Source organism: Gekko japonicus, unplaced genomic scaffold (genome assembly GCF_001447785.1).
Source record: "Gekko japonicus isolate JY-2015 unplaced genomic scaffold, Gekko_japonicus_V1.1 scaffold5915, whole genome shotgun sequence".
NCBI classification, from domain to species: domain Eukaryota; kingdom Metazoa; phylum Chordata; class Lepidosauria; order Squamata; family Gekkonidae; genus Gekko; species Gekko japonicus.
The window spans coordinates 28,139-39,784 of NW_015168225.1; the positions used below are offsets into that span (position 1 = coordinate 28,139).

Consider the following 11,646-nt stretch of genomic DNA (forward strand, 5'->3'; position numbering starts at 1 on the left):
CTCCCCCCCCCCTTGCCAAAGCATGCCGTCCAATCCACCATGACGCTAAATCCCAGTACAAGCAGTCAATGGAAAGGAATGAACTTTAAATGGTTGGAATTAACTGCCTTGTGGATCGGGCTGCCAGTTGTGGGGTTACACAGTTATTTAAAGGAAATGAAAAGCTCCCCCCCCCCCATGTCAAATCTTGATGCCTCGGGATGTGGTGCAATTTGGAGGTCTCTTGGTCCATTGTTCCTACTTTGGAAAGCACTGTTCTTTACCCGCGCTAGTTTGCGCCCGTTTGCGGGCTGTGTGCATTTAACAGCCCAATTAATTACTAGGCTGCATTAGTAACTACGTTTACTAAGAATACATAAGCAATCCCCGCCGCCGCCGCCCCCGGTATAGCTCTTAAAGATTAGACAGGTAACCGATTTTTTGGTCAGGGACACCCCCAAGATCTTTAGGTACAGTGAGTGATCCACGCGCCAAGGCTGAACTCCGGACTGGGCGCAGCTGGCTGTCCAGTAGCCCCCCCCCTTCCTACTCTCCCCCCAGTTTGGTGATAAAAGTCTCCTTCCAGGCAGCAACGATGGATGGGGGTGTGTGTGTGTGTGTGGAGAAAATAAACTACAACTCCCCTGAAGTTCTAAGAGAGTGCACATGCTCTACTCTGGATCCAGAATGTTCAACAGTCACTGACACACAAGAGAAATTCTAGAACTTAATTTAGAGAAATTCCTGAACTGAATTATTTCTCTTTAATACTGGCTGATTTCAGACAGCCTATACATTCCATTTTAGGAACTGGTTTCTAATGGCTTTTTTTCTGTCATTTCAGACAGACCCATTTTAGTAACTGGTTCCTAATGGAATATATTTACCTATTCAGACAAACACGCTTCTGTCCCATTCGAGAAGGGTGCCTGATGTTGACTCAAACTTCTTTCTTCCAATCTTCAATCCTTCCTACCACTTCTTCTTCTTTCTTTTTTTTAAAGATTTTATTTTACATTTTCCAAACAACGAAAAAAAGAATACAAAAACATTTTTATGTTCTTACATAGTACATAAGTTTGAGTCAGTTTTCAGAATCTAACCATTTATATAGTCCTTTCCATCTTTCAACAAAAGTCTCATCCTTTTTTCCCTGTAATATCACATTCAATTTTTCTATTTCTGCTATTTCCATCATTTTATATTTTAACTCTTCAATTTTAGGTGTGTTATTCATTTTCCAATATTTAGCCCATAATATTCTGGCAGCTGTGACAACATATATAATTACATATTTTTCATTATATTTAAGCGTTTCTGGCATAATGTTAAGCAGGTAGGTCTCAGGCAATAAGTCAAGCTTTACATTGGCAATTTTTTCTATTAGTTTTTGTACTTTTTTCCAATATTTCTGTACCTCCACACAGCTCCACCACATATGATAGAAAGTTCCTACATTTGCTCTACATTTCCAGCAAATGTTGGAGCAACTCGCGTAACATTTTGCTAGTCGCTCTGGTGGCCAGTACCATCTATGGAAGATTTTAAAAATATTTTCTCGGTAATTTGATGCTCTCATTACTTTGAATGATTTCCATATCTTGGCCCATTTCTCTAAAGCAATAGTTTACCCAAGTCTCTTGTCCAGGCATCCATATTATGTTTCAGGACTTCACATTAACATTATGCCAGAAACGCTTAAATATAATGAAAAATATGTAATTATATATGTTGTCACAGCTGCCAGAATATTATGGGCTAAATATTGGAAAATGAATAACACACCTAAAATTGAAGAGTTAAAATATAAAATGATGTAAATAGCAGAAATAGAAAAATTGAATGTGATATTACAGGGAAAAAAGGATGAGACTTTTGTTGAAAGATGGAAAGGGCTATCTAAATGGTTAGATTCTGAAAACTGACTCAAACTTATGTACTATGTAAGAACATAAAAATGTTTTTGTATTCTTTTTTTCTCGTTGTTTGGAAAATGTAAAATAAAATCTTTTAAAAAAAGAAAGAAAGAAAGTTCATGATCCAAACGTTACCTCATAAACTCACTTTATAGCTTTATGTAAAGTCTCAGTTCCCTATCTGTGGCAGTAGTAATGCTTAATTTAGAGGGCTCCTTTAAAGGTAATATATCTCTCTCTCTCTCTCTCATGGCATCTAATTTAACTCTTGTGTTAAAAAAATAAGGCAATTAACTAGAAGGAAAAAATGAAATCGCCCAAATTAACCTGGAAACAGATGAATGTATTTAGAAATTGTTGGTATATATGGCCTCTCCATTGACCAGCTTGAGGTGTCTCACAGTGGCCAGCAGGAGAAAAAAAGGAGAAGAGTGGAGTTCTAGTGACAAGGGAGGGTGGAAGCTAGAACCAGTGCCAAGGGTGGGAAACTGGAGACAAAAGAGGAAAATTTACTGATTAAATTAAAAATTAAGTTTGCTGATGATACCAAATTGGGAGGAGTAGCAAACACCCAAGAAGGTAGAGTTAAAATTCAACAAGACCTGAATACTCTTACATCTGGGCCACAAAAATGTCAAGCACAAATACTGGATGGGGGATACATTTCTTGGGAGTAGTGTATGCGAAAGAGATCTTGGGGTAAGAGTGGACTGTAAACTAAATATGAGCAGTCAGTGTGATGCAGTGGTAAAAAAGGCAAATTCAGTCTTGGGTTGTATTAAAAGGGCCATTGCATCAAAATCGCAGAAGGCCATAGCCCCTCTGTATACTGCCTTGGCCTTGGCCAGGCCAAGGAATACAAAGAACTTGTGCTCTTTCTTCAAACAAACTCAATTGGATAGAAATGGCTATTTCCAGAAGGCGTAACTTTCAAGATCAAAGATAAAAAAGAAAAGATTGACTCTGTTCTGAAAGGTCAAAAATTTCTAAGGGTTCAGCTGGGAAGGCCAGAGGACGAGAAAAAAGAAGAGGACAGCAAGTCCAGTGAGCTGGACACTGGTTCTTCCGGAGTGGACTCTCTGTCTGAGCAAGGGGCAACAGCTCCGAAAAGTCCCTATATGTTACGAAAGAGAAGGGAAAAGAAGAAGTAAAGGCTGAAGGACTCTGAATTGTGCCTTTGAGACTTTTGGTTTTGAGATGATTGGGGGTACTGTTACTAGACAACTTTAAGGGAAAAGGGCTAAATGTTTGACTCAGTTTATAAAGGGATTAATGATGGGAAGACTCGATGTATCTAAGCTAGTTGGAGGATCTCCTCTCTTGGGTTTTTAGTCAGTAGTGGGTTCTTTACTTTCTCCTGTATATGTAGTTTCCCCGACCTTTTTTCTGTTGTAGTTTTTTGTAGTGAACCATAGTACTTCACTACTAAGATGTAATATTCCTACGAATACACACACAATTTATGTATGTATGAAATAAGAATGTGGTATATAAATCCTCTTGTTGCAGTGTTAACCCTGCATCTCTACCACTCTGGATGTAAACATATGGCAAAATAGTGGCTGTCTACTTGGATTATATACTGGAGTGTGAACTGGCTGCCTTAAAATTTCTCATGAGTACTAAAAAACCCTCTATTGGGTTGTGTCTATCAACCGATTTATGCCACCATGATTATGATTTGGCTCTCCTCTGTATTCTGTCAGTCATATGAAGCAGACTATTTGTCCATAAGCAATCTAAGTGGCATATATCTTCATTCCTTGCTTGTGTAGTATATCATGTGTATTTTGCCTGCTATGGGAAGAAGCACTGATTGTCTAATATAAACCAGGTGTATGCACTGAAACACATTCAAGATACAGATCTAACCAACACCAAATAACACAAATGCTAATTCAGTTATCTCTGACTTTTATTTTTCCTCCTCCCAAGCCTTGATTGTGACTTTTAAAACTAAACAGTTGGGGACAACAGTAATTGCAGCAATGAACATGATCAACTCACAGGTGAACTTCAACCAAGTGTCAATATTGATAGCTGTGGTTCACAGTTTTGGGATTAACAGTAGCTTCTCTACCCCAACATACATGAGAGGCTTACCCTTCACTATATCAACTTTCCTGCCCACTGCAATCCTGGATGGGTTTTGTTGGCCTCCCTGCCAGACTCAAAATGGGAAGGTGATGTCAGCTGATCTATCCTCAATGGGTAATATTTCTTAAAGGAAACAATCCCTCTCTACTGGGAACAGATGGAGTTAATGCAATTTCTAGAGCAGTCCTAAATAGGTCTGCTCAGAGTAGTTTATTCTTAGGATGGCAATATAACACTTCACTGTTATAGCATAGCACTAGAACACATCAAGAAACACTGCATTTATCCTGTGGAGATGATAAAAATGCTGAATATGGAAAGCATAATCTGCTAATCTAAATCTGGCAAAATACCACACAAAATTATTGAAATTGTTGAACATAGAGGAGCCTTTTAAAGAAACAAAATTGTATGGGTTCATTCTCCCTTATAGTATTGGTCCAGCTGGCCTGTCCACTGTAACTGGAGATGAATATCCAGGGCCTCCAACAGAGAAAGGGTTAGATCCAACCAGATTTTTAAATGCAGAAAAGGGGAGAAGAGGGTTACATTTGAGCACCCAAAAAGACTATGCTGGTGAGAATGGGACTATGTGAATAAAAGCCATGTGGAATGGAGGCTGTAGTGATAAGGATAATTGGGTGAGACTGACCAAAACAGCTGGGTGGATCGAACCCAAAGGTCTTCCCAGTATCTGGTTTATGAGATCCCTTTAACTGGAAATAGTAGAGATACACATTTTATATCTTGAAAAGGGAATTTTAGGAAACATAAAAAAATTATTGGATAACCCACACTAGCCTGACCTCATCAGATCTCAGAAGCTAAGCAGGGTTGGCCCTGGTTAGTATTTGGATGGAAGGCCACCAAGGAATTCCGGGGTTGCTATGCAGAGGCAGGCAATGGCAAACTACCTCTGAATGTCTCTTGCCTTGCAAACTCTACTGGGTCACCATATGTTGGATGAGACTTGACATCATTTTCCACCACCAAAAGTTATAAATATACTGTAATTCTCTCCCCTCCCCATCAGCAAATGTATACTTCCTTTGAAGGAGGAGGAGACTGCATTTATACCCCTCCCTTCACTACCCAAAGGAGTCTCAGAGTGGCTTACAATCCCGTTCCCTTCCCCTCTCCTCCCCTCCCCACAACAGACACCCTGTGAGGTAGGTGGAGCTAAGAGAGCACTCTCAAGAACTGCCCTTGAGAGAACAGCACTGAAAGAATTTATTACTGACCCAAAGTCACACCAGCAGCTGCATGTGGAGAAGTGGGGAATCAAACCCAGTTCTCCTAGATTAGAGTTTGCGCTCTTAACCACTACACCAAACTGGCTCTCAAGCTTGCATGTCTATACCTTATGTGGAATTCAGCAGTTTTCATTCCTTACCCAATTACAAAAAGCACATAACTTCCCAGGACAATCTGTGTTTGCAACCTTTAACATAAAAGGGTAAGAGTCATTTTTTTAATTCTCAAAAATAAAAAAATTGTTACAAAATAATAAAATGGGTTGTGGAAATCAAATAACTATCTGTATTGCATTACTCTTTTCAAAGAGTACTTTAGGACATCATGACAGTGTAAATTCACTCTCAAAGAATACAGGATTGTATCTAGGGCAAAATTTGTTTCAGGAACACTTTGAATCGTCATTGTCTTCCTAATGACGTCTCTAAGGTCTTTCTCTCAGTAGCACCATTGCATTGTTAAAAAGTCACACACACCCCAGCTATACATTTGCTTTGTTCCAAAAGTGAGCATTCCCCAAGTGGCTCTGAACTAGCTACCACCAGGCAGGAAATATATGGAAAGCACTTGGCTGTGTTTTCCAGATGGCAAAATCCTATGCCATAAGAAGAAGGAAATAACAAAAACTCAGAATGCAGGTAAGCATTTTCTTTCATCTCCCTACCTCTCTGCTATCCTCCTTTTGATATCTATAGCTAATTGGTTTCTACAGAGTTTAAAAATGCTTGTTGAGATAATAAAAAATGGGTGTTCAGTTGTTCACTTGGATATTCATTATAGAGCAGAATACAAAAATGAATTTTCAATTGAAAGGTGAAGAAAAAGCAAAATGGGGTTTTATGAAGTTCTGGTGCACTGCTATCTTCAGAACAACTAAATATAAAGCTGTAAAGATACAACTTTTAATAAAGAGTTAAAAGTAAGTCTTACAGGGAGATGAGCAGAGACTGACAAAATTACTTTGGAGTCTGGATCTGATTATGGGCTACCAGTTAGCGTCTTTGTGTGGTGTGTGGTTGGGTGGGGGAGGGAGGTCAGTTTCTATTCAGCTTCAATGGAATATGTTGCTCCTTACTGCCATCGCCCCCATATACAAACACATAAAGTGAAGTATCCAAACCTGTGGTCTAAGGACCACCTTAACATATAGAAACCATTTGGTGGGCTGGGCCAGGGCAATGGAGGCTTCTTGTGATCCTCTTTTCTGTGGAATATCTACCCAGCCTCTTTAGGACCTGGAAATTGAGCCTATTCAAGTGAATAGCTGTGTTAGTCTGTAGTAGAAGAGCACAATTCAAGTCCGGTAGCACCTTAAAGACCGACAAAAAATTTCCAGAGTATAACATTTTGTGAGTCAAAGCTCATTTTGTCAGGTGCCAATGATGAAGTAAGCTATAATTCATGAGAGCTTTTATACTAAAAAATGTTGGTCTTGAAAATGCTTCTGGGCCCAAATTATGTTCTGTCTATAAAAGCGGGACTCTGTTTCTCCTTACACCTATGAAAACAGCTTGGGCTTGATTAGCACTGGTTCTGTGTCACTTCAGGAATGGCCCAGGCATGCCACTGGAGGCATAGGGATGACCGGCTCATGGAAGCTCCGATGCAATCACATTTTTTTTAACCTTCTCCTTCTCCTGTACCAGATGAAAATCCTTAATGGACCAGCTGTAGCCCACAGTCTGTAGACTGGTCACCCTTGCTATAAGGGTATGTCTACTTGAAAGATACATTGAGAGTAAAAGGGCAGACATTCCTCTTCTCATGGTTCTGAGTCTTCTGTCTCTAAGTCTGTTCACTGAGAATTGCCTCTGTAATGAATGAGGGAGGCGTGCATTAATGTTTTGGTGGTACTGTCACTTAGCCACCATGAGTAACTTGATAAATGTCCATCAGATAGAGTAAAAGAGGCAGACTCAATAGATGGGAAGCCACTTTCTTTTCTTTTCCAAAGATAGTACATAATCTTACAAAAAAAAAAAAATCCAAGCAAGCCACAGTTTACAAACCAGGGGTGACTGTAATTTGCAGCTGCTTTCTTTGTTGTTATATAAACCGATCTATTGATGTATTTGGCATGGCCAGATTTTCAAGCACATAATCTGGAAAAGTTTTAGCTTTTTCATGCAATGTATTGATGTAGAAACTCAGTCTCTCCAGAAACTGTATGCTTACTATAGGCTCAATGAGTATTCTACCATGTTGGTAGGAAGCCAAGGGCTGCAACTTGTTGCAAACCACCCTATCCAGGCCTATATATGTTGTCAAATTGCACCAGATAGTTATATTGAATATGGTTAAGTCTCATTAAAAGTATCTCAATTCCTGATTTGAGATGACTCTTCAAAGCCCATTTGAAAAACATGCATGTTTTATACATTTATATTACTATATCTAAAAACATTTTTACTAGTAACAAACCAGGTTCCAGAAAAAGCACTCTAACCACCAATCCCCCTCCCCAATCAGATTGTACTAGCAAATACTGACAGTTAAGGGAGTATGGACGTCTTCAAAAGGGAATTAGATAAGCATATGGAGCAGAGATTCATCAGTGGCTATTAGCCACAAGGTATAGATAGGGGTTCTGGGGCAAGTGATGCTCTGTCTTCTTGGTGCTTGGGGGGGGGGACAACAGTGGGAGGGCTTCTAATGTCCTAGCCCCACTGGTGGACCTCCTGATGGCACTGGTATTTCTGGCCACTGTGTGATACAGAGTGTTGGACTGGATGGGTCTTTGGCCTGATCCAACATTGGCATCTCTTATGTTCTTATGTTCTTATGAGGTCTGAAATTAAGAAGCAGGTTTGAAAAAGTTTAACTTGATGAGCCAATTTGCAAATCAATCCAGCCCAATGACTGGTGAAGTCAAGAATTGCCTAAATTCTTATCTTTAGAAGAGAGAGGGCATGGTTGGAGAGAAATGAACTACCTCAATAATTAACAGAAATGATGCAATTTATCTATCTAGGTCATCGACATCAGATTCAATGAAAGAACGAACCAGTCTGCAATTACAGAGTTCATTCTAGTTGGCCTAACCGATTCCCTTGAACAACAGATCCTTCTTTTTTGGGTATTCACATTAATTTATAGTGTGGCCATGGCTGGTAATTGCCTTCTTATAGTAACTATAGCCAGTTGCAAGAAACTCCACACACCCATGTATTTCCTGCTCACCAACTTGTCCTTACTGAATATGTTCTCGATCTCTGTGACTACTCCCAAACTTCTCCAGACTCTATCAACCCACACAAAGACCATCTCTTTTTATGGCTGTGTCGCACAAGCCTACTTCTTTATATTTGCTTTGGGCTCAGAACTTCTGCTTCTCTCCATTATGGCTTTTGACCGCTACGCTGCTATCTGCCACCCCTTGCAGTACGCAAGCATCATGAGGAAGGAAGTGTGTATAGGGATGGCAGCAGGAAGGGTCATCGGGATGGTCTATTCAGCCCTTCATACTGGATTTATGCTGCAGCTCTCCTTTTGCAGTTCCAACATCGTCAATCATTTCTTCTGCGACCTGCTCCCACTTTTAAAGCTTTCCTGTTCAGACACCAGCCGAAACGAGGCTCTAATTTTCGTGGCTGATGTTTTCTTTGGGATGGGTAGCTGTGGGTTAACTCTAACATCGTATTTTTTTATCCTGAGAGCGATCTTCCAAATCCGCTCCAATGAAGGGAAGAAGAAAGCCTTCTCTACCTGCTCTTCCCACCTCTTGGTTGTCAGTTTTTACTTTTCTGCTGTCATCTACACGTATATCCGGCCTAGTTCAGTCTCCTCTATAGATAATGACAAGCTAGTTTCTCTCCTATATTCAGTGGTGACCCCAGTTGTCAACCCCATCATATATTCCTTGAGAAACAAAGAGGTTAAAGAGGCACTCAAAGCACTTACCAGAAGGGGCAGGCTAATTCAGGGATCCCAAAGCTGATTTATAGTAATATTAGCAGTGATAGAAACCAGAAAGTAGTTAACTGGTTAAATTTTCTTGGCAGCACAAACTGTGTTTAATATAAATGCAGAAGAAAGATTATTAAACACATAAATAAAGCGTAAGACATGATATGTATACAAAATGTAGAAAATATATTTTAAAGTGAACAAAATAACATTCATAGGCAGCATTCATAAGTGGTAATCTGTATGCATTTTTTTCTTTATTGAAAGCTCTTCAGTTGAACATATGCTGTCCTCTATCATTTTTTTCTTACTCTTCCTTCCAGGAGTTTAGAGCAGTGTACAGTTTTTCTTGCCTCCATTTTATATCTCACAACAGCTTTGTGAGGTAGGTTAGGGTACGAGAAAACAACTGACCATATTAGTTTAATGGATGAATGGGGTTTTGATCTCTTCTGCCACAAGGGTGGGGGTGTGTGTTCCTATATCAGCTGTTTCTGTAGAACTTTAAGGAAGAAAAGACTCTTGGTGCTCATAGACCCTGTTCACAAGTCACATACACTTCCATTTTTATTTCCACATGTTTTGAATAAGTCTCATGTTACAAGTACAGCTGAATGTGTGATATAAATCCTAGGGACTACTTCCTGGTTTCAGTTGTAAAGTGAACATGGGCTGGGGTCCAATTAGATGAGTTATTAAGTGCCATTTGGGCTGGAGTAAGCCCCATACCCATTTCTGTTTAGCATATGGCCTGGGAGCCTCCTTAAAACTAGGGTGTAGGGAGCAGACTGGCTCCTGAGTGCAGTGGCAAGAGGGGCTTTGACAATGCTTCCTACCCAATATGCTTTTACTTGAAGAGCATTACCATGGGAAGGGAGCTATTTGCCCTGCTGCTGGTTCCATGTGTATCCTGAGGAGACACAAAGAACTGGCAGTGAGACAAACAGCCCACCTTCCAGGGCCATTTTCTTCTGTATGGAAGTATACAGGGAGGGGGGAAGGAAAGGAACACTAAAGCCCCTTCTGCTGCCACACCATGGCTGATTTCACACTAGAGCTGCCTCGTGTTTGCACCACCATTTGCCCTGACACTATTGGTCAATTTCACACCCGAAGCTGCGGGGCTGCATTTGACCCACGGCCTCACCCAATTTCCTCTGCAGTTTCGTGATCCTCAAAAAACAGGATCACGAAACTGCGGGGGAAATTGGGCGAAGCCACAAGTCATAAGGCAGCCCCGCAGCTCTGGGTGTGAAATTGACCAATAGTGTCGGGGCAAACGGCAGCACAACCGTGAGGCAGCTCTAGTGCGAAATCAGCCCATGTTTGGGAGCCAATTTAGCCCCTCACACTATAGTCCCTACAACTGCTGGGGGAGGAATAGAGGTAAGGTTGCCAGGCTCCAGTTTGGGGTTGGGGGATTCCTCAGTTTGGAGTCTCCCCCCCCCAGTTCAGGGCTTTCAGAAACTGGAGGAAAACACACACACCCCAACAGGCAAGAAACAAAAAGTAAATGTGATGTGCCTGCATCACATGGAAGTGACATAGGCTGGTTGGTGACGTCGGGGGTGGGGGCACTCTTGTTTTTAAACCAATTCTACCATAGTGTTTTGCCCACAAACTAGAGTGCCACTCCTGATGTCCATGATGTGCCTTACATCATCCAGAAGTTAAGTAGGCACATCACATTTATTTCCTGCTTCTTCTTCTTCCTTCCCTCCTGGTTAGAGGACCCACCATCACCTGCCTGCTTGGCTGAGGGACTTGGCAACCCTAAATGGAGAGGAAGGGAAAACAAAAGTATGAACTGCTTTTTTGTGGATTAGAACCAGTCAAGGGTGTGTGTGTGTTGTTGTTGTTGTTTTGGCTCAGTCTTGACCAGGTCCACTCCTTTTCACAATACCCTCCTGTACGCTTTTTGTCTATGTCATGCTCCATGAACTGCAGAACAACCTTTTTGGTGGTCAAAGGAGACCCTCCAAATCTTCATTTTTCACCATTGGAAAAGCCAGTTCGATCCAACCCTCGATCTTTATATACCCTGAAACTCTTTTCCCCGAGGGACAGACTTTGTGGGGCACTTCAGCCTGCTGAGGGAGGCAAGAGAATCACTTTCTGTGGGCAGAAATCCTTGTACCTTCAAAAACCTTAATCTGATTCCAAGATAGAAGGATCACAAACGTTGACAGGAATCTGCTCTCTTGCTGTCATTTCTTTTATAATGAAATACTTTTATGCCTCATCCAGTTACAAAGACATGTGACTAAAGGATCAGGACTAATTTATGGTGGTACTTACTAGTAGTGAGGTGGTATTCAGTGGTACCAAATACTTGCACCTTTTGGAGGGGCTCTCGTGAGTCCTGAGGGTGGAATTGATGGAAATCAATGTAAACCTATATATGAGTACCAACATTTTTAAACAAACATACATACATGCATACAAACAACAACAACAAAAGAATCGTAATGGACAATATGTGTTTGGTCAAATA

At 40.8% G+C, this 11,646-nt stretch overlaps 1 protein-coding gene across 1 annotated transcript in view; it reads left to right on the forward strand.

The window, feature by feature from the left end:
- Positions 1-9,183, forward strand: part of LOC107113682 (olfactory receptor 5F1-like) — a 12,043-nt gene extending 2,860 nt beyond the window's left edge. The window contains exon 2 of the mRNA XM_015415035.1: positions 8,218-9,183. Coding sequence (XP_015270521.1) covers positions 8,218-9,183 — 966 coding nt within the window. The remainder of the gene's footprint in view (positions 1-8,217) is intronic.
- Positions 9,184-11,646: the final 2,463 nt, after the last annotated feature.